At 39.7% G+C, this 23,516-nt stretch overlaps 1 protein-coding gene across 1 annotated transcript in view; it reads left to right on the top strand.

Annotated features, from left to right (window-relative positions):
• ADARB2 (adenosine deaminase RNA specific B2 (inactive)) overlaps positions 1-23,516 on the top strand; it is an 801,349-nt gene that overhangs the window by 468,446 nt on the left and 309,387 nt on the right. The window contains exon 3 of the mRNA XM_082258125.1: positions 18,836-18,922. Within this exon, the coding sequence (XP_082114251.1) occupies positions 18,836-18,922 (87 nt within the window). The remainder of the gene's footprint in view (positions 1-18,835; positions 18,923-23,516) is intronic.

The following is a 23,516-nucleotide window of genomic DNA, read 5'->3' on the forward strand; positions in this document are numbered from 1 at the left end:
GTAATAAGCTCTACTTTGCTTGTTATTAACAAATTCAGCAAAGTATCACAAGTATAAAACTGTGTTAAAATTTCTATGTTTGACCCTTGTCTTTTCTTTTCAGCAGTGCCATTAGCCCTCATATTAGTTAACATGTTTCCTCACTGCCACTGTCCTTTACAAATGTAGAAGGAGCTAAGTATAAACTCATCATTAATATTGGGGAGCCTATAACACACTCTAGTAAATAATGCAGCAATAATTAAAATAATATGTAATGCTATATTCCCATTTAATCAAACTTACCATCAGAAAAATCTTCTGCCTATCTGTTCCATTTGTTTTTAACATGCCCCCTCTCTTTTAAACTAAGTTAAATATCCCACTAAATCCATAAACCTCTAGTAGAATATATGAATCCCCCTTCCATTTAAGTGAAAAACACACAAATTGTCCAGCGCTAAACTATCACCCTGATGGTATCAAACAATATAAAAGTCCAAAGTGTGGTTGACAGATAATAAATAGTGTAGAAAAAAAATGTAAATTACTGAAATAAAAATAATAAAATTAAAAGATAATACATAAAATAGTCGTTAAGCAGACCTGGTGCATACACGATGCAATGCAATTGGTCTGTCAGTACAAGGAAGGGAGTGAACCTTGTGAACAATATAGAAAGAGAATTCTGTCACAACTGGTAGAAGATTGTAGAATTTTGGGACCTCTTGGTCTGTGAAAGTGTATTTATTGGGAAAAACTTAGAAAAAAAAAAAGTCACTGTTAAAAACAATGAAGTATCTAAGTACTACCAACAAAGTAGTGTATGTGGCAGCGATTAAGCAACGACCAGCTGGAGATGGAAGAGACACAGACCTGGAAACTAGTGGAGAAAACTGTGGAGGCAACAGGCACCACCTATAGACAGGTACAGGAGACGGGAACAAGTGAAACTGACACTGAACCTACCAAAGGGGGAAGGTGGGGCCACCTGTGGTGGATACAAGATCCAGAGAACATGGAGGACCAGGGATAACTGACCCACTTTGGGGCTGTGGGCTACATGTCCAGCATGAAGTTGTAACGAGGGCAACATGACATGTTTCAGGGCCACACCCCTTTCTCAAGTTATCCCCTAGGTTGCCACAATGTAGTAATATAGAGCCATGATGTTCATGGTCGGATGGGTGAGCGGATGAGACAACCCACCCAAGTCTGTTAACTTCCACATGTCACATTGATAAAACATCAAATCATTAATTGTGTATAACATTTTGACATAACTAGGACACCCAAAATTGGTAAAAAAAAAAAAAAACTATGTAGAAAAAACATTTGGTAATATGTTAAATCCTTGGTAAAATTACTATAACCAATAACAAATGGGGTCTGTATTAAAGAACTATATTTAATGGCTCCCTAATCATACATTATAATATATACATTTTTATAATATTATATATATTATTTAGTGTTATTTTAATTTCACTCATTTACATTTTTTTCTACACTATTTATTATCTGTCAACCACACTTTGGACTTTTATATTGCTTGATACTATCGGGGTGATTGTTTTGCCCTGAACAATTTGTGTGTTTTTCATGTTATATAGTATTGTCTCCTTAGGCTCATTCAGCTGCATACAAAGGGCCTTGGTTATATGTTATCTGAACCTTGAGAGCTGATTCTTTCCCCTATAGGGAGTCTTTTTGTGTGTTGCCTTCCATTTAAGTACAAACCATCATTAGCATACAGGTTATAATGGTTGTCAATAATGACTCAGAACAGTTCTTTGAAAACCTAAATGCTTACCTCTTACACCAAGACTTAAGTAATTTACCTCCCTAAACTTCCATTGGCTTCCCTGTGGTGTTTTCTACACTGCCTTGTAAGGAACCTCCACATTTAAAGCGTAACTCCACTTTTGTTGAGAAAAAAACATTCCTCTCTGGGTGATTTATGTATATTGCAAGGATTATAACAACCTTGGTTGCAGATTCCTACCTTTTGTTACATAGTTACATAGTTACATAGTTAGTGAGGTTGAAAAAAGATATCAGTCCATCCAGTTCAACCTATGATGCGTGTGTGTGTTTGCTTTTAACCGTACATTGTATACCCCTGTATATTGTGGTCTTTAAGGTGTCCATCTAATAGTTTTTTGAAACTATCAATGCTCCCTGCTGATACGACTGCTTGTGGAAGAGAATTCCACATCCTTACCTCCCTTACAGTGAAGAACCCCTTACGCACTTTAAGGTTAAACCGCCTTTCCTCTAGTTTTAGTGAGTGGCCACGTGTCTTATTGTATCTCCTTTCTCTGAATAGTTTGTTCCTTATGCTCGGGTCACCAGTACAGTATTTGTACATTGATATCATATCCCCCCTCAATCGTCTTTTCTCCAGAGAGAAAAGGTTCAGTGCTTGTAGTCTTTCCTCATAGCTGATGTCCTCCATTCCCCTAATTATTTTTGTTGCCCTTCTCTGGACTTTCTCCAGTTCCAGCACATCCTTCCTGAGGACCGGTGCCCAGAACTGGACAGCATACTCCAGATGTGGCCGGACCAGAGTCTTGTAGAGTGGGAGAATAATCTCTTTATTTCTGGAGTGAATCCCCTTTTTTATACATCCCAGTATTCTGTTGGCTTTGCTTGCGGCGGCTTGGCATTGCATGCCACTGCCAAGCTTGTTGTCTACCAGTACCCCCAAGTCCTTTTCCATCCTAGACTCACCCAGAGGTTCCCCCCCTAGTGAGTAGCTTGCTTTCTGGTTTCTGGCCCCCAAGTGCATTACTTTACATTTATCAACATTAAACCTCATCTGCCATGTAGTTGCCCACCCCGTTATTTTGTTCAGGTCTGCTTGCAAGGTTTCCACATCCTGCATAGAAGATATTGGCATGCCTAGTTTAGTATCATCTGCAAATACTGAGATTGTACTCGATATCCCCTCCTCTAGATCATTTATGAACAAATTAAACAGGATTGATCCCAGGACAGAACCCTGGGGGACCCCACTTTCCACACCCGCCCAATCCGAGTACTCCCCATTAATCACCACCCTCTGTACTCTCCCCTGGAGCCAGTTCTCTATCCAGGTACTCACCTTCTGATCCATACCTACTTTCCTTAGTTTGTACAGTAATCATTTGTGGGGAACGGTGCCAAAGGCCTTTGCAAAGTCCAGATACACCACATCCACAGGCTTACCTTTATCTAGGTGACTGCTCACTTCATCATAGAAGGTTAATAGATTGGTTTGGCACGAACGATTTTTCATGAATCCATGCTGATTACTACTTATAATACCGTTTTCATTACTAAAGTCTTGTATGTGGTCCCTTAACATCCCCTCCAAGATTTTGCAGACTACAGATATTAGGCTGACAGGCCTATAGTTACCTGGGATATATCTCGGCCCCTTCCTAAATATTGGTACCACGTTGGCTTTTTTCCAATCAGCTGGCACCATACCCGTCTGTAAACTATCCTTAAAGATCAAGAATAATGGTCTGGCAATCACCTGGCTGAGCTCATTAAGAACCCTCGGGTGCAAGCCATCTGGTCCCGGGGATTTATTTATGTTAAGTTTCTCTAGTTTAGCTCTAAGTCTATCTTCTGTTAACCATGGCGGCACTTCCTGAGGTGTATTATTTAGTTCGGCCTTACAAGCTGGGTTGTTATTCTGAAGAAATCCCTGTTTGTTCCTCTGTGCTGAGTGAGTCTAATGGGAGTAGTTTCATAATTATCTGTCAGCTGTGCAGCTGCAGAGCACTAATGAGGAAAGCTGCTGGGCCTGCATCCCTTTAGATGTGTTGATATTGGGAGTATCTAATCAAAAATTACATTTTTGTTCCAGGGGATGCCAGAAATCGGACTTGTATCTTAGGCAGAATTCTGGGAAAATCAGTGAGCCAATCACACAAGCAGGAAATTATGTTTCTGGAGCGTGTTCAGTATACAGAACAACTCCAGGTAGCCATATTGCAATGCATTTTCAGAAAATTACAGCGGCTGCAGATTGAAAAGGAAAAATTTTTTTTAATAACATTTATTTCTATTATGACTTGTGTCACAATTGTATACGCTATATTATTTTTTCTTTATTTGCTATTTTTTTTCCCTTGAAAGTGGATTCACCCTTGATGTACAGTATTCTGGTATTCTGTCATTGGTCCCAAAAATAGAATGGGCTGGCTAGGAAGACATAGAAACATTTGGTTGAGGCCATCCTAGAGAAAATGTTTATATTTATCCTCCTGATAATATAATCCCCTATTACCACTACCTATCTAGACATTCATACATTTCAGTCCCCATCCTTACTAGATGGGCAGCTCCCCTGACTGTAAGGCAAATGTGAGGTAGGTGGTTGACATTTCCTCCATATGCCCCTCCTCATTGGGCAACAAGCAAAAGTCATGTGAAAAGCCTACTCCGGGATCAGTTCTTCTAGGCTACACTTGACACTTTGGATAGGGTCACTGCTTTACACATGGGGTACCTTTACTTGAACAGATGACTGAACTTTAGTAAACTCTCTTGATGTATTATACACCACCATGGTTACTTGTGCAATTAGGAGGGACATGCAGAGCCCTTGCCCTCTCCAGTCCAGCATATGACCGCCACCTCACCCCTAGTAAAGGTGTGGGGTCCCGCCGTGCATCTATTGTCATATCCATTTCTAGTTCCCTTTATTAATAATCATATCTATTCACAATTTATACTGTATAACATCCAGTCTGACTTACCTAGTTTGCACTGCTTTGATGCTCTTGATTATGTCGACCTCTAGAGGGGGTTAGTGCGCACATATGGCCATTACATGGAATTGTGGCACTTAACTGTGAGAGGTGTTTCGCTGTTTCCTCCGCTAGATGTCCCTATTCCAGAGCATATAAATTGGTCTTATTTCATCCTCTACCATCTAGCTTGAAAAAGGAGCGCGCGCTGGTATTTCACCGCAGTGTGCATGCTCTGAAACGCATCGGCAGCACGCCAGAAGATCCATAAACGGCGAGTGCGGCTCACCCTGCATCTCACCCGGCAGTCCTAGCCTCAGTCTGACTTCAGACACACAACACCCCATTTCCTGTGGGACAGGAACCAGAAGGACACAGAGGATTACAGACCATCAGCGGCGGCCCCATGCTGAACATAGATGCTGGAGGACCCATTCACCTACATTTACTTACTTTGATGTCATTTTTTAATGTATCTTGCACATTAAATGTTACAGTCTGTACTCAGAGGCGCCTGTTTTCTCTTTTTTGTATCTAATGCGAACCCCATGCATGCACTTCACTTAACTCTTTCTCTTCTGTACCTGTGTACAGTATGAGGGCCCTGGCAGTGCAGATCTGCTCCCGTTGCTATAAAAGACGGATAGCTGTTGAAGGAGTGCCGACATCTCCCTCGCTGGAAGAGGCTACCCCACCTGCCACCTGTACACTCTTAACGACAGGCTGCTAGAGAAACCTTTGTTACCCTGGGTAGTCACTTGTATCTTCACACTGTATAAACTCTTTGGACCTCTTACTTCATACCCCAGTGTGTCTAGTGACCAAAATTGTAGACTATGTGTGTTGGTTAGTTGCATAGCACCCCTTTAGTAACTTCAGATCAGGCAAAGGCAAAGTTTCAAACATTTTACTTGAAGAAGAAATTAACATAATGACAGAGAGCTCTCCAATCAGCAGAGAGGATGAGCTCCACACAGAGAACAAGGATCCTTCTACGGCATGCTGGCAAGGGATACGCTTTTCTACTCAGTCTGGGGCTGCTTTTAAAAGAAAACTAACTATATTATTTTACAAACCTTTTGTTTTGATGTACCTTGCTTTTTTAAACTGAATGTTCAGTTTGGTTTAAACTCCTGTGTGATAACTCCCATGAAGTTAAAATGAGTGATGTTACTACATGTTACTACATGTACAATAACAATAACAATAGTACAATAACTACTGTATTTCCTGGTCATAATTTACTGGTTTTATTTGTTGCCTGTATTTGCTTTTAAAAAGGCAAATTAAATGAGAAACCTATTATATTGTCCTATTCAGCTATCCCTAGGTTTTAAATCATAGCCTGGCCATGAGAGGTGTAGTAATTCAGACAGAAGGTGTATGAGAAGTGCTTGAAACATTTTATTGCTGTTTCGCATTCTATAGCAGCAAGAGGCCACTGTCTGTTTCCCCTGCACCTTCTGTACCCGGCAGCTAATCCTTCATGGTGCAGACGGTTTTATCTGATTAATCAGTCAGTGCTCGTCTCATGATAACGTGAATGAAGGAGTTATGACTACTAACGTCTAACAGCACTTCAACCCCAAATCATTCTCCTCTACCTGGAATACATCCAAATGCTGCATCTATTGGATAAAAGCTGCTGACATGCATTTTAAAGGGCAGCTCCTGTTAAAAAAGCTAAATAAACATTTTAAAAACACACTGGGAGAGATTTACTAAATCAGAATTTCGTGCAGCTGCGCATAGTAACCAATCAGGTTCTAAGTTCAGCTTGTTCAGTTAAGCTCTGACAATAAAACCTAGATGCTGATTAGTTGCTATACACAGCTTCACCAGCTTCTGTGTTCACCAATTTTAGTAAATCGCCCTCATAGGGTGACAAAATATTTGCCTTGTAGTACACATCACATCAGTAATGAATGATCCACCTACTACTGATGTGCTATATGACTGTAAATAAGAGGGCTGACCACACTTCTCAGAGTCTGCAGTTGGCTTACTAAACTCTAATGAACCTTAATTCCATTTAAAGTTAAAACCCTCCCATGCAGTGGGATTGCCACTACACTGCAAGGGTAAAATAATAATTTTAGCCTCATACACAAGGGCTGAATGCCAGCCGACATCGACCGGTTCAATAAAAACATGCCGACATTCAGCCTGTGTGTATACCAGCTGGTCCAACAGAAGCCAGCTATTTGGCTGGCTACTGTCAGATGACCATGCTGGAAAACCAGCAGCCAACCAGCTCCCAATCAGCGCTCTTAGCCAATGGCTGAGAAAGCTGATCGCAGTGTTCTGGCAGGGGGGCCCATCCCCCTGTCAGAACACAACAGCTCAGCGGGGAGAATGCTGTACTAACATTAGATCCATAGTACAGTGGCTCTGACTGGAGTGGACTGTTTTCTGGGTTTGCTGGGTTGAACGAAAAAAAAATGAATAGTGTGTACCAGGCTTTAGGTCAATGGGATGGGAAAAGCAGTTTTACTTACCCTGTCCTCAGCTGCCACAGCAGAACACCCCTACACTGCAGTTGTGGACTGTTCCCCAGAGTTCTCATGTACAGTGCAGGGCGTTATATAATGACATCAGAGAACCTGCAACCTTCTGAAAATAAGGGGAGAAGAGGCTGTGGGGACTGATCTGGCAGTGCAGAGGGAACTTACCGAAGCAAAGGATCGTAAGTAAAACAGTTTTTCTTGTTTCCCCTGACCTGTTGGCTCCAAATTGCATCCCATTGACCAGATTTTATGTGGCTTCTTGGGCATTATCCCTCCCATGGATAAGAGGCACTATTCCTCCCACTGATATCAACAATGGGGAATTGTTCATGCCACTGACACCAGTGATGGGACACTATTCCTCCTCTAAGTGACCACAGGTGCTATGTAGGTTTTTTTATTCCCACCGACCACCAAGCCTGAGACATTGTTCACTCCCACTGATGCTGGGACATTTTCTACTCTCTATGACCACAGTCCAGCCCCCCTAAAGTATGAAGGACATTAGGCTGTGTAACGGACCGTTTCAGCAGACAAGGGGTTAAAATCCGTTTAGGCGATATGCCCCTTTCTGAGAGACAGGTACAGCTACTTGCAGGACACCAAACTCCCGAACTGGATACAAAATAGCACTCCAACCTGGAACCTCACGAATAGCTGCTAGCAGACGAACAGGAAAAGCATACATCAGCTTACACTCCTAGCAATCAGTCTCCAACAGCATACAGGGAATCTCCCCAAGAACGAGACAAGGCTCCGTGTGAGGTTCAAGCAGTGGTCTGACTTAGAACTGTTTATTAAATCCACACAAACACATTATATACACTATCAGGTAATGTGAGTCTCATAGCATTAGCATATGCAGATAGATTTGTAAACAGGCACAAAATAACACTAAACTAATTATCTAGCCACCTGGCCAGAACAATGCAAGGTTATTAGCATGTAAGAATGGAACAGGAATACTTAGCACACCCGACAATAGGTGAATGCAAAGCCACCTCGGTCCAAAAGCAACATTTTCATAACTTCTAAAATATGCATCACATTCAAATAAAACTTACATTTTCGGAATCAGCATACTTCAAATGCAAACATAACCAAAAATCATAGAAATCCCTCCAGGGGTTAAAAAGTTAGACGGAAGTCCTTTTCTGACAGACCGCAGGCACATTTCCATGCCCAAATACAGTCTTAAAGGGGTAAAAGCCCCTAGGTCCATAGTCATATTGCAGGAGGCAAGCAACCAGGCTTCTCCAACGCCCAGTGGCGAGATTGGTCTCGTCACAGGCTGGCCCTTTGCTTAGAAAGTTTGGAGACCCCTACTCTAGACCTAAATGAGCATTTAACCATTGCAGTGCAGGGGCAACCCCACTGCAAGGGAACATTTTTATTTTCCCTAAATATCAACTTTAAAGTATATGTCTGAGCAAACTAAAAAAAATATTCAGTACACATTTCCTCATGCTTTGCCTCATAAAACTGCATGCACAAAAAAGTATCTGTTGATCTCTGTGCCCGAAAGCAGCGACATTGCTCTCCTGCCCCACTGGACTCAGTGAGAGCAGTGGAAGCCATTGGCTTCTGCTGCTGTCAATCAAATCCAGGGATACGGAATCTGGGGCAAGGCCAAGCCACACATTGTGTGCCAATGGATGGCTTGGGATCTAGCCTGAACATGTGCCACCTTAGGAAGCGGCTTCCTATGGTGGCATAGAGAGAAGAGGCTGAGCTCTGTCAGGGGACCTAAGAAGTGAAGGAAATGGGCTGCTCTTTGCAAAACCATTGTTTGTTATTTTAAAAATGTATTATAGGTTTTACCCAGGCAAGGGTTATTCTTAGACAGCACAAAATACACAGACGATAATGTGATCTATTTATGGCAAACTTAAAGTGGAACTAAACCAATCCATTTACCTGTTTCCCAAAACAGTTATTTTCAAGGCATGCCATTGAATGATCTCATCTGAACTGTCAAGCCATCAAATGGCTGGTCTCATAACTGGCCACATGTGCCAAACCATGGCAACTGCAGATCAAACCAGCAAAGATGGCAGCTTCCTTGGCTGTAAAGAATTGGAGGGTTTAGTTCCACTTTAATTCTGATTGACTGCATTTTTCACTTTATTTTTCCTTTTTTCTATTGTTTTACTGAATACAACCAGTGGTGTAAACTACCAAATGTACGGTTTGACTATAGCAGTAAACAGGGCTTTTTTTCTCAGAGAGTAGTTGCAGGAACTCCCCCTTCTGAATCTCCCTTTGTCTCCGTCCCCTACCCACCCCCAAGCACGTCCCTTGGTCTCACCCCCTACCCACCTCCCAATACTGCCCCTTTTAGAGAACACAGAACCAAGTATCATTCTGTGGTGCTAAGTAATTTGTATGGAACTTGTTAATTATAACATGGAAAGCAACAAAATAGATCCTCTACAGCCAGCAGCAATAGACCCTTCAGAAACAAGAGATCACCTGCACAACAATGCCTCCCGACAACAAAAAAACACCCCAGCAACAATAGACCTCCAGCAGCAACATTAGATTCTGCAGCAGCCAGCAACAATAGACCTCTTTCTCAACAGTAGATCCCTCCTAGCAACAACTGACTCCCCAGAAATATAAGATCCCTCCCAGCAACAATAAATCCCCCACCAGCAACAATAGACCCTCATGCAAAAATAGGTCCCCACTAGCGACAATAATTCCCCCAGCGGCCATCATCAATGGACCCTCCAGCACCCCTGCACTTACATACATTCAGTGTTGGAGGTGCCAGAACTGCGCTCCCCTGCATTCCCCCTGAAAAAAAGCTCTAGCAGTAAATATTTAATCTTTATAAATCTTCTATTAATTTCCTTAAGCAAATTTGTTACGCTCATTCTGATTACATATTGAAGAGCTATAACAGTACATTTTGAAGATATTCTGATTGTATTATGAACAAGATCTTATTGTACTTGTTAATTCTGTATTAAAAAGGGCAGATCATGGTCATATGTGAAGTTTTATGTAGTATTGTGTAGATGGAAAAAAAATAAGATATAACTTGTCCTTAGCCAGATCTCACTGCCAAGGTTAATTCCCCACAGGGAAGAGCATACTGTCAACTGTCTGCACACCTTTGTGCTACTGTATGGCAGCCCAAAGGACCAGGAAATTTGTCAGGGTTGTACTAAGGTAAGGAGCAGTATGAGTAGCCTGAAAGGAGCAAGTTGAGTCATCAGTAACTAGACATGTAAAGGTAACCTTTCAGAATAGCTGTTATCTTGCACAGTTGAGGCTTGCATGCAGCTGTGGCAGGTGTCCTGGTGGGCCGCTCAACTCTTCAATAAGACACAGAAGTTGAATCCAACTCCAATTGCACTTCAGTTGTACTTCGGATAAGTGCAATACAAAGGATGTTTTCTAGTCTTTTAAAGGGTAAGAAGACAATGACTTCCCTAAGCCCTGTCTCTTCTTGGAAAGTGAAACTAAAAATGAGCGCTAGAAGGAGATACTAGGACTTACTAGCTAGAATCAAACAGAAGAGGAAACAGGGAAACATACCTAGAGCACAAAAATATAAAGGTTGCTGTGACAACACACTCCCAACCTGACATTGGTAGATACTACTATTTAATAATAATGCAACAATATAACAAACATGACGTGAACTTGTAATAAGTCCATGAAGATGGGTAGACTTGTGATGTGGACCTGAAAAACATAAAAGAAAGAAAAGACAAAACATATATACAAATAGATTTGTATACATCAAACAGCTCTAATGAAGTTGTCTAATTCATTCTTTAGTATTGTAAACATGATAGATAGGCAGAACTCTGGAAGCATCAAATTGCTTCTCCAAGGGTGGCAAGGCTTGCAAAGACCATTATGGGTGTAAGTAGGATAGTCTCTCCTTTTATATGAATTAACTTCTTGACAAGCCTATCTTTAGGAGGCTTTGCTTCCAACTTGTGAAAAAATGGATGTTCTTGCACGGTGACTGCAGTAGAGGACTTTGATGGATTTCTTAAGCTTTTTGCTGTAAGCATGGTTCCATTTGTGATGCTCGAGCTGTCAACTTTGTCAGCTTGGGTTTTGATGGACAAATCTGTAGGTGAGTTGCATTTGAGATCAAGATTACATGTTGGAGGAGTGTAGAATCAAAGCCTTTGTAGTTCTCACTGGAATTCTCTAAAGGCCCGTACACACGATAAGAAAATCTGTAGGGAAAATTCGTCCGATGACCGATCCTTCGATTTTCCGATTGTTAGTATGGTGCTTTCCACAGCCGACTCTGACTTTTCGGCTGACGAAATGCTGATGTGCAGGCTATATAATTTTTGTCGTCCATCAAAACAACGTCCGATTTTCATCTCATTAGTACAGACTTCGACGGAAAAAAATCTTAAGAGCAAGACTAGGCATGCTCAGAGAGAAAGAACACATACAAATCAATCCAACACATGACATCACTTCTGAAGTAGAATTCTGTCGTACGGGAAAATTTGTATGAAAATAACCTCTTCACTTTCCACATCAGAGTAGCATGCCACAAAAAACGGACGACAGATCGTTCGATAATCTGATCGTGTGTACGGGGCTTAAGTATAGAGAGCTAATTGTTTTACAGTATAGTTTTGTCAATGACAGGGCTGCCATCAAGTTACAGTTGTTTTTTTGTAAATATCAGTATTGTTTGCAAGATCTTGGTATTAGTAGATTCTTGATCACCTGTTGAAGGTATTGTCTTGTGCTGTAGTAAAAAAAAAACCACTGCTGTAAGATGATACGCTCATACTGACTTGAACACTTATGGGAAATATCGTTGTCAGAGTTGGTTTCTTCTTTAAGTACCCATAGCATTAGTTTTAAGAGATGAAAGGGGTTCCATTAATTCCTTTAGGAATATATTTTCACATACACATACAGATAACAACTTAACCTAGTTCAGTCCTTTTAATGTAAGGATCATTATGAAAATAAATTATACACAGTTCCTTTACCTTGTGGACTCTTGGGATGTCTCTTCCCAGTAGTAGCATAATTTTTGCATTATCATCCAATGGTGGTACCCAGACCTATATTATTATTTTTCATATTATTATTATACAGGATTTATATAGCACCAACAGTTTGGGCAGCACTTTACAATCTGATGGGCGACAGTACCGTTACAACACAATAAAATATAAGAGGGTTAAAAGGGCCCTGCTCTTAAGGGCTTACAATCAAATAGGGTGGGGAACGTGATACAAAAGGTTATAACTGTGGGGTATGAGCTGATTGAAGAGTTAAAAGTTTAGTTGTTAGTTGGAGGCGTGATAGATTCCCTAGAGCAGATGAGTTTTCAGGGATCACCAAATGGCAGCCAGAGTAGGAGATAGCTGGACAGATTGAGGTAGAGAGTTCCAGAGGATGGGAGAGGCACTGAAAAAGTCCTGGAGATGAGAATGGCAGAATGAGAAAATAGAGCTTGAGAGCAGGGTGTCTTGGGAGGAACTGAAAAGACAGTTTGGGTGATTTTGGAGAAAATAGAGCTTGAGAGCAGGAGGTCTTGGGAGGAACTTAGAAGACAGTTTGGGTGATTTTGGAGACAAGATTGGTGATGTAGCTCAAGGCAGAGTATTGAAAAGTCATACACATGATGTGCATCTTCCAGTACCGGGATCTCCTTTTTGTCATTAGGTATTTGATTGCACTCTAGCTTTAGAATATCAACCCCTATGTGTGCATAGATTGTATTTTAGTAAATAAGACCCTCGTAATAATGTCACTACTATAGCATATTACAGCCTGCCAGGTGTAGCCATTAAGCATGGAAGCTAACAAGGAAGCCTCTTTAAGTATCATAGCAACAGTGAATACCCTGAAGCAGTAGTATCCACAAAGTTGTTATATTCACTAATTATGCTAAGGGCTGGCTTGAGGGTGAAAATATTGAAGCCTTCATCTTAGGCCTCAAGCTAAGAAATGTCTCTTAAGTATGCTTGATACGTGCTTAGGTCAGATTTGAAAATGTTTAATCACTAAATATTAATTTACAATGCTTCATGGGTGCCATATCTTCTGACATTTGCTGAGCAGGTTTTGATTGTGTTCTAGCAATAATGCAGGAGCCTGATGACTTCCAAAAAGTCCACAAATGCAAGAAATTAAAAAAAAAAAGCAGAGGTAGAAGCAGTAGCTATGAGTCTATACGGGAACCAAAGAAAGGAATTTGGGAGAATTTCTTGGGACTTTACACCCCATTAACACCCATCACAACATACATAAATATTAATGTTATCACATGATAAAGGTTGTGGGGAAACTTTATGCCACTGCCCCTTTGTTTGGTTTAAATTAATGAAAAAACGTTAAACTTTATTCCTAAACAGAACCACCATTACCCACTAGCCTTTCGGAAGACCTACCCCCCTTCATGACTATTTTTTTATGGTATGGCACTGAATTATTTTAACTGACAATTGCCCAGTCGTGCAACACCCATTTTTTCCCACATAAACATTTTTTTTGGTGGTATTTGATCACTTCTGCATTTTTTAATTGCTATAAACAAAAAAAGACTGACAATTTAAAATATATATATATATATATATATATTTTTTACTTTCTGCTAGGAAACATATCCAATAAAAAAAATGAAAAAATCTAATTTCTTCATAAATTTAGGCCAATATGTATTCTGCTACATATTTTTGGTTAAAAAAGAAAAAAAATCCATGTATATCGATTGGTTTGCGCAAAAGTTATAGCGTCTACAAACTATGGGATATTTTTATTTATTTATTTATTTGTTACTAGTAATGGCAGCAATCAGTGACTTATAGTGGCACTGCGATATTACAGCGGACATTCAGACACTAAGTGTCCATTCACATTGATCCAACTTGTCAGGCGACTTGTCAGCCTGACAAGTTGCGGTCCTCCCACTCCCACTGTGTAGTACAGGAGCAGTTCTAATAGGAGCAACATAAGTCGCTCCGACTTAGAAAAAGGGTCCTGTACTACTTCGGGGCGACCTGGAGGCGACTTGCATTGACTTCCATTATGTTAAGTCCGTGCAAGTCGCGCCGAAGTCGCGCTGCACGCGACTTCACAGGTCGCACCCTAAGTCGGAGCGACCTAATGTGAACGGAGCCTAAGGGGTTTATTTACTAAAGCTAGAGAGGGCAAAATTAGTAACAATTCTGCAGAGAAACCAATCAGCTTTCAGGTTTTATTGCTAAAGCTTAATTAAACAAGCAACGAGGTTAGAAGCTGATGGGTTTCTCTGCAGAATTGTGACCAATTTTGCCCTCTCTAGATTTAGTAAATAAACCCCTAACTGACACTTTTGGCACTTTTCAGGACCAGTGACATTAATACAGTAATCAGTGCTAAAAATATGCACTGTCACTTTACTAATGATACTGGCTGAGAAGTGGTTATCATTATCAAAGGGTTTTCACTAGGGTAAGAGATGGAATTTATTCCCTGCTTTGCAGGGACACAAATTTCATCCCTTCCCTCCTGCCACAAAGACGATCTGTCTTGTTTATATAGGCAGATCGCAGTTCTGTCTTTCTGACTAACGATCAATGGGTACAGGAGGTCATCGGGTCCCATTAATCCGCTTCCGCTGTAATTACGCCGGTGGCGTACATGAACGCCACCTATACGGAAGTGTCAGATCATATATATATATATATATATATATATATATATATATATACATGATGTGGTGCACAAGTGCTGCCCTGTAGCAGTAAAATTGCTATAGGGCGGGCTTGAAGTGGTTAACCAATAAAAAACCAACATGCTTCATCACCAAGACTCAAGCAGCAATATCTTACACCAACCAAATAACAGTTTCCAACCACTGTCCACCCAAAAAGTGATTGACGTTACCCCATAAACATTGACAGTGACAAGGGAAAAATAGAATAAAGGAGAGGATGGGTCATGGAGTAGGTCAAATGATCCAAAATGAAGGCTGAAGACAGTCCAGAGCTAAGTCCAGATGACGGTCTTAAGGTAACTGCTGACCGCATCCTGAATATAGAAATGAAAGGTTATACTCATTGGCCAGCTGTTTTCTTGCCAGGTCAAGGCATCATCATTGAATGAAGGGTAACTTAGCAATAGAGGCATCTAATACCTTGAAACACAAAACAGAAAGAACCAGAAAATCAGCCCCATAGAGAGTGAGACATGTACTTAACAACCATTACATTTATATATAAAGAATGCAATTCATTTAAAAATAAATAGGGTTGGCAATCCCATGGGACTGTTCTAGTTTTTTCTTTCATCACCCTAACATTCATTTCTTATGGGCGGTAGTTATTCAAATGAATCCCACTAAGACAATAAATTTCACTACCAACAAAGTGCAAAAGCTCCAAGTTCAAGTAAAATAATGACATCCTCTTGGATGCACAGATACTGATAACTTGCTGATTACACATTATGTATTATTTTTCATTTATCTTTCTTAATCACAATTCATTCAGATTTGGTGACTTCCAAAGGTGGTTTCAATGTTGCAGATATTCATTCTCCTTATGACTACACAAGATAGCTAGCATACTCATTCTGCCTAAAGATTTCCCAAGTAATTTCATCAAAATCAAATTTGACTGTGTTTTCAATCTGACCATAATTTCATTTTAAACTAAATTATTCTAGAATTAGGATCAGTTGGTTAATCCATGAAAATCACAAAAGCAGCAATTGAAATAACTGAACATTCCCCACTTCATCAGTGTTCTTGGATATGTAGTTTGAATGTAGTTCTTATTTATCACTATCAGTTAACCCTCTGAGCAGCTATACTCCATATAAATGCCTAATACTATATTAAATAGGAACAATGTTCCACATATTGCTATATATGATGAGCTGATGGCCTTTTTTTTGGTCAGACCTATATTAGGTTCAAAATGTTGGGTATTTAAGGTTTATATAAATTATAATCCAGTCAATAATTTAAAGTATATTTAAAGCCAACACTATCTTTCATTTTGGATAGTGTCCCCACTGGAAGAATTCCCCTCTATTCCTGTTTTGGTTGATACTCAAAAATTGGGGGGGGGGGGGGTTTAAAACTCCTATCAGTGTTTTATTTATGTGTCTTTGTTGCAGAATTTCCATCATATCCTGTCTAGTAAATCCAGAACTTCAGATAACAATGAAACCTGACAGGGGTTCTAACCCTTCTCTACTCTATCCAAAATGTAAAGAAAAGTTTTGGCCTTACATGAATGCTACGCCCGCAGTCAGCAGCAATTTTTGCCGTCTCTGGATGTAATCTTTTTGCCATTGGTCATGCAAGCACAGTCAAACCCCCTTGATTCCTATTATCTGTCTCTTGATATGGGAGACAAAATTTTACTTAGACAAATAATTTTACAACAATTGCCTAAGTGCTAATATGGGTGATGGATTTTATGGGGAAACATTACACCTGCATTGCCTGAAAATAAGGGCTTTTATGACCCTATGGCCAGATATTACACATACAGATGCCTATTTTAACGCAGAGGTTAAATAAATACTGTGAAATAAATACTGTGAATATATAATATTGATGATGTACAGGTGAATCTCCTATTACCCTGTTATCTGATGTTGACTTCTAGAATGTACTGCACCAGTTGACTGTGTAAGCATCAAAGGATAGAAAATAGCAGCATCTAGAATGGGGTTTAGTTCCATCTGTGGCATAGTTGCTAGCATGAAACACCATTATTCATTCTCTGACCTTACTCAGTCCCTGGTATTACTGCTTCCTAAATTTATCTCCCCTATTGCAGTAACATGCAGTTCCCTTTTCTGCTGCTCTTTCTGCTTCATTAAGTGCTGTGGACAGCAGTTTCAAACAGCCAGTATCATTCACATGCCTTTGTACTTTTGTTTTGCTTTTTAAGGTAATGTGCTTAATTGCAACAGTTTAAATTTTTCCTTCATTTTTCAACATGACGTATTCAATATGTAATGCTAATAATATCATTTTTATTTAGGTGCATTTAAATATATTCTTCCACCTGCTTTTTTAAATACAAGCCAAAGATAAGTTTATAGATAAATTAAAATGATATATAATACAAGATACCTTATTAATTTTAAATGTTGTTGTTATGCATTGTATTCAGGTATAATGTACCGTAGATTAAAACCAATTCATTGTTTTTAGATATTTGCATAATTACCGTATTTTGAATTATTCTTCTATTGGATGATGATCTGTGCTTTAAGTGGCCCAAAAGAGGTGCCGGTACTCTATTATAGCCTATAAATGTTGTCACTCCCCCCCACCCCACATCAGGGTCCCCACAGAGCACCCCCCTCCCCCGGCCTGGGCTGGGACTCCGGAGCAGGGGGACTCACTGGTGGTGACTGGTCTGGCTCTGGAGTGGGAAATTGAGGCCGCAGATGTCCAAAATGAGCGTACTGGTACGCTAAGGCGCACGGAGAGATTTCGGTATGCTCAAGAGCCATATTTGGAAGTGGCAGTACTGAGTACCAGTGCATACCGGCCCACTTAAAGCACTGATGATATGATATTGAATATGGAAATCATTTTAACTTTTAATAAATTCCTTGACTTTGAGGTTGTAAAGAGAAAATTATTAAATCGTTGGTTTTGATAAGTGGTTTGAAATATATACATTGATATATACATTGATATATATATAATATATATATATATATATATACATATATATATATATACATATATATATATATATATATATATATATATATATATATATATATATATATATATATATATATATATATATATATGTATATATATATATGTATATACACTGATCAACCATACACAATATGACCACCCACCTAATATTGAGTATCCCCCTTTTGCTGAAACAGCCCTGACTCATTGAGGCACAAACACCAAAGTAACATCCACATGAATGGCAGGACCCAAGGTTTCCCAACATTGCCCAAAGCATCTGCCACTGCCTCTGCTGACTTGCATCCTGGTGCCATCTCTTCCCCAGTTAAGTGACGCACACGCACCCGGCCATCCACATGATGGAAAGGAAAACATGATTCATCAGACCAGGCCATCTTCTTCCATTGCTTCATAGTCCAGTTCTGATTTTTATGTGACCATTGTAGAAGCTTTTGGTTGTGGACATGGATCACCATGGGCTTCAAAGCCCCATACACAACAAACTGTGAAGCCCATTTTTTTCTCTTCATGGATAACATGTTCACTTGGTGCCGAATATATCCCACCAATTTTCAGATGCCATTGTAACAAGATATTCCCTTTACCTGTCGGTGGTCATAATGTTATGGCTGATCAGTGTATATTAAAAGTCTATCTATCTATCTATCTATCTATCTATCTATCTATCTATCTATCTATCTATCTATCTATCTATCTATCTATCTATCTATCTATCTATCTATCTATCTATCTATCTATCTATCTATCTATCTATCTATCTATCTATCTATCTATCTATCTATCTATCTATCTATCTATCTATCTATCTATCTATCCTATATATTTATATACATATATGTTGTAAAATGTTACAATAAAAAACTATGGTTTACATCCTGGTTTCTTATCATATGTGTATATGTTCTTTTTTACAGAAAAAATCAGTATGCTGTCAACTTTCATTGTACCTTTCAAGTTCAAAAAACCTGGAGCAAGCAGTGTGGATGACGAAGATAATTTAAGTAAGCCATTTCACTAAACCATATATCAGTTTAAAAATGATAAATGTGCTTTTCTTTATTTTTTATTTCAAAGTGTAACTCTAGTATGCTAGACAAAAAATGATCTGGGCAAAACAGTATAGACGCTTATTTTTTTTTTGCAAAAAGGGCCAGTCTGAAGTGATCTAGAAGAACCTAATTTTCTGCCCCGTACACACGTACCGATTGTCGGCCGACAATATTCAGCCGATGACCGATCGGCCGATTGTAGGCTTGTTAGTATGATGCTTCCGACAGCCGAACAGAATCTGTCGTGCAAGCATTAAAATTTTTGTTGGCCAACACCAGAACGGCCGATTGTTCGCCAGTCAGTACAGATTTCAGCCGACAGACAGCAGATTTGCAAGACTGGGCATGCTCAGAAAAGAAAAAAGACAAGGAAAGTTAACCATCACATGACATCACTTCTGCAGTCGGCTGTTGTTGGCCGACAAAATTCGTGTGCAGTCTTTTGCAGTTTTCAACAGACACGACAGCCCTGGACAAAAGACGGCCGATCGTTCGGCCGACGATCGGTACGCGTGTACGAGGCTTAATGCTCTACTTTAGGTGTAGATGTCTGGGAAAAGCAGTGAGCTAATCAAACAACAAATTACATTTACAGGGGTCTTCCAAAATTCCTCTTGTTTGCCATATTGAAAAAAAAAAGCGACAAATGCATTTTTACAGAGGTTTGTGAGTTGTGTTGAAAGGCTTTGGACGTGTGTCAGTAGGCAAATTTTGGCATCATCATTTGACATCAGTTTGAACGACTTCTGAGATCTTGACCTCCTTCTATTCCAACATTTGACCTCCAACCAAACTTCATCCACCTGCCTTAACCTGCTTTATGCTTTTCCATTGATTTGAATGGGGGAAAGAAACAATTGTAATGCCAACAACAATAGGCTTCATTAACCCAGGCCCCTAAAAAAGTATGGATGCAAATATGCTGTATACATTTTTTAGTGGAGTTTAACTATTAAAATACTCAGAGTTTACACAGGTAGGAATGATCGAACTTTTCAAAAGTTCGGTTCGGCCAGAACATCCGAACTACCCAAAGTTCGGCCCGGATTTCAGAACCCCATTGAAATCAATGGGACCCGAACTTCGGTAATCAAAAAACACAATTTTGAAGCCCTAAAACCCAATAAATGCCCCTAAAAAGTGCCCAGGGTTCTGGGTCATACCCCAGGGACTATTAATCACACAAAAAAGTTCTTAAAAATTGTCATTTTTGATAGAGAGCCAATTATTGGAAAAATTAAAAAAAAAAAAAAAAAAAAAATCTTTGGATTTAGTATCTTGGGTGTCTAAAAAGTGTACCTGTGAAGTTTCAGCTCTGTAGCATGTCCAGAACCAGACAAAAAGATAATTTTTCAGTAGAGCAGGGATGGTGGGACCCTCCTTTTACACCTATATGATCTTTTTTGGGGGGTTCTGGACATGCTACAGAGCTGAAACTTCACAGGTACACCTTTTAGACCCCCCAGACACAAAATCACACAAAAAAAGTTCTTAAAAATTGTAATTTTTGATAGATTTTTGATAGAGAGCCAATTATTGAAAAAAAAATAAATAAAAGGTGTACCTGTGAAGTTTCAGCTCTGTAGAATGTCCAGAACCATAAAAAAAAAGATCATTTGTATTAGAACACTTTCAGCACAGGATGTTGGCTTCTCGCTTTTCACACCTTGCCGGTTTAATAGCAGGCGTTTTTTTGGGCATTTTTTTGGGTTCTTTAGAGGCAGGCAAACCATATATACCACTATACACAAGTTCAGATGTTTTTCCTGCCTCCAAAAACCCCCCAAAAAATGCCTGCAACAACACACCTGGGCGTTTTTTTTTTTTGACGCTAGCGTTTTTTTGGGCATTTTTTTGGGTTCTTTGGAGGCAGGCAAAACATCTGAACTTGTGTATAGTGGTGTATATACACACATACTTATATGTATATACACACCTAGACATATATAGGTGTGATAGGAGAGTAACTATATTGGTGTTAATTATTTCATTAGTGCAAGTAGTTTTTTCTGCTCCTTTCACACCTATATATGTGCAGGTGTATATATACATACATGGGTGTGTATATATACCCCCTATACACATGTTCAGATGTCATGCCTGACTCCAAACATGTGCTCAAAAAATGACAATAGACGCCTGCAGCCAAAAAGAATGCTGACGGGTGAGAAGCCATATCCCTGCAGCGAAAGTGACTTCAGAGAAACTATCTTTTCTCTATAGCGGTCACCCTGATATAGAAGGGTTTGGTCACCTTGCCATAGCAGTCACTGTCAGTTCACCCTACACTACATTACGGTCACCCTGATATGGAAGGGTTCGGTCACCCTACCATAGCAGTCAGTTAACCCTACACTACATTATGGTCACCCTGACACCTCACACTTTCCCTACAGAAACAAAATTTTTGAAGCTAACTAAAGTGTAAAAGAGCACTCTAACTACACTAGATATCCCTTTCCTCACACTAATAGATGCTAAATGACACTTTTAAAGTAAAATTAAACTGTATAACAATGCTAGGAATTTGGCGGGGGCTATCTTATATACTGGGGGGCATATTCACTAATGATTGGACTATGGACCCCCTAGTCACTCCAATCACATTCCTAGCATTCTTCTGCCCCCTCAATGTGCTTTTGCTAATGGTTCTGGTCCAATCACGGGCTTTTAAAGCCCATTTCCTGAACCATTGCATTTTGGTCGGTTCTGGTTGCCGAATTCTGAACTTTTTGGGCAAAAAGTTCTAAATTCGGCCGAACCTCGAACACCCAATGTTCGGGCCGAACCGATGGTCGACCAGAAACCGTTCGATCATCCCTATACACAGGGTGCATGGGTGTTTTTCATTAAACCCATATTAATATGCCTCTGTTTATGTAGTCATTTAGCTGACATCCTGATATGCTAAGAATGACATGTTTGAGAGAATGTCAGCTGGAATGATCCGTAAAGTAAATTCTTTGCTTTGCTTGAATAGGTAAAATGAAAGCTGTGTATGCATGCATAGGTTTATTTCATTCAGCCGGGATTCCCCCATCCACAAAAGCGAGGTGGATGCAGGGATCGTCCACGTGTGAGTGGATACTTTATGTTTCAATAAATAGAGTTTAAACGTTATTACGCTATGGCATACCGTTCTCATTTCATGGAATAACCCCCTACTAAGCCCCTACGGGATCTCCAGCAGACGGGCCCTTGGTGAGTGGGACACACACATCCTCACAGGACCAAGAGGGAAAAGTCACACAAGGATACATAGGAACGCCCAGAGGGACTCCTGACATCTACTTGCTGTGCAAAGCTTGTTACCCCTTCATGGGGACCACATTGGGGTGAGTGCAAATACAACAGGGGGTCCAGAGCACTTCACTGGGCACAGCAAGTATCCTTAAACAGCCCCAGCACCAGCACTTTTGTTCAACAACACAGAATTGGCACAAGCACAAAATTATTGTTATTGTGTTCACTTGGAGAGCATTTCTTCCCTGGCATGCAGCACTATTATTGTGGACTATTATTTTATATATATATATATATATATATATATATATCAATTTTTAGCACTTTAACAGTGGACTGTTATATATATATATATATATATATATATATATATTATTATTATTATTTATCACAATTATTTACTGGTTTCATTATTATCAACTAAATATATATTTCCTTGGAGCACTCAGCACTTTGTCACACCCTATATAGATCGCCTATAATATTGTACATATTCACTGCCTCATACTTTTTCTCTAGAATATTAGTGATTTCTGGATACAGTATATTATATCTATTTTTCTAACTTATGCACTGATTCACGTAACACCTTATATTTATTTACGCACTGATGCACTTTATCACTAATATGCATATATATGTGATTATGTGATTTGATTTTTTGCAATACCCATGTGATTATTTAAATTTTTTTGGTTTACACTGACAACACAGTTCTCCATTATTATTATTGCCAGTATTTAGGAATTAGCATAAATTGGTATATTTATTCAGAGACTTGCACCTTGCACATATTTATAACACGCAGAGTAGCGCCAAGGCCCACACACCTATTCCTATCTGACTTTCTAGCAGTCCTGTTCGACAGAAGTAAATCTACCGAACAGGGAGGGCCACACACACAGATCAAAATTTGGCTGGTAATTGCTGAACTGGCCAAATTTTGATCCGTGTGTACCAAACTTTAGACAACCCCCCTCCTGTTAGAGCCCTTGAAATTACCTAGAACTTCTAAGACTGGAAATAGCAGTCACATAGCAAGTATACTGCAGCCTCTGCTCCTTTAGAAGGCAATCTTTTCATGTCTTGGCGGGATATATTTTGCTTTATAAGTTTAGCTCTAATTTTTGTTTCGGACATAGAAATCACACAACTCTTTATCCACCGCTGTTGTCATATGGCTAAAACATTCTTCACTGCGTAGTCTTCCATTCCTACAGCCACTTCCCAAACCACATCCGTCGATGTATTATTATTCCCAAGACTGAGCAGAGCACACTGTGTTAAAAGACCTAGGAAGAAA

Source organism: Pelophylax lessonae (genome assembly GCF_965119305.1).
Source record: "Pelophylax lessonae genome assembly, chromosome: 5".
Classification (NCBI taxonomy): domain Eukaryota; kingdom Metazoa; phylum Chordata; class Amphibia; order Anura; family Ranidae; genus Pelophylax; species Pelophylax lessonae.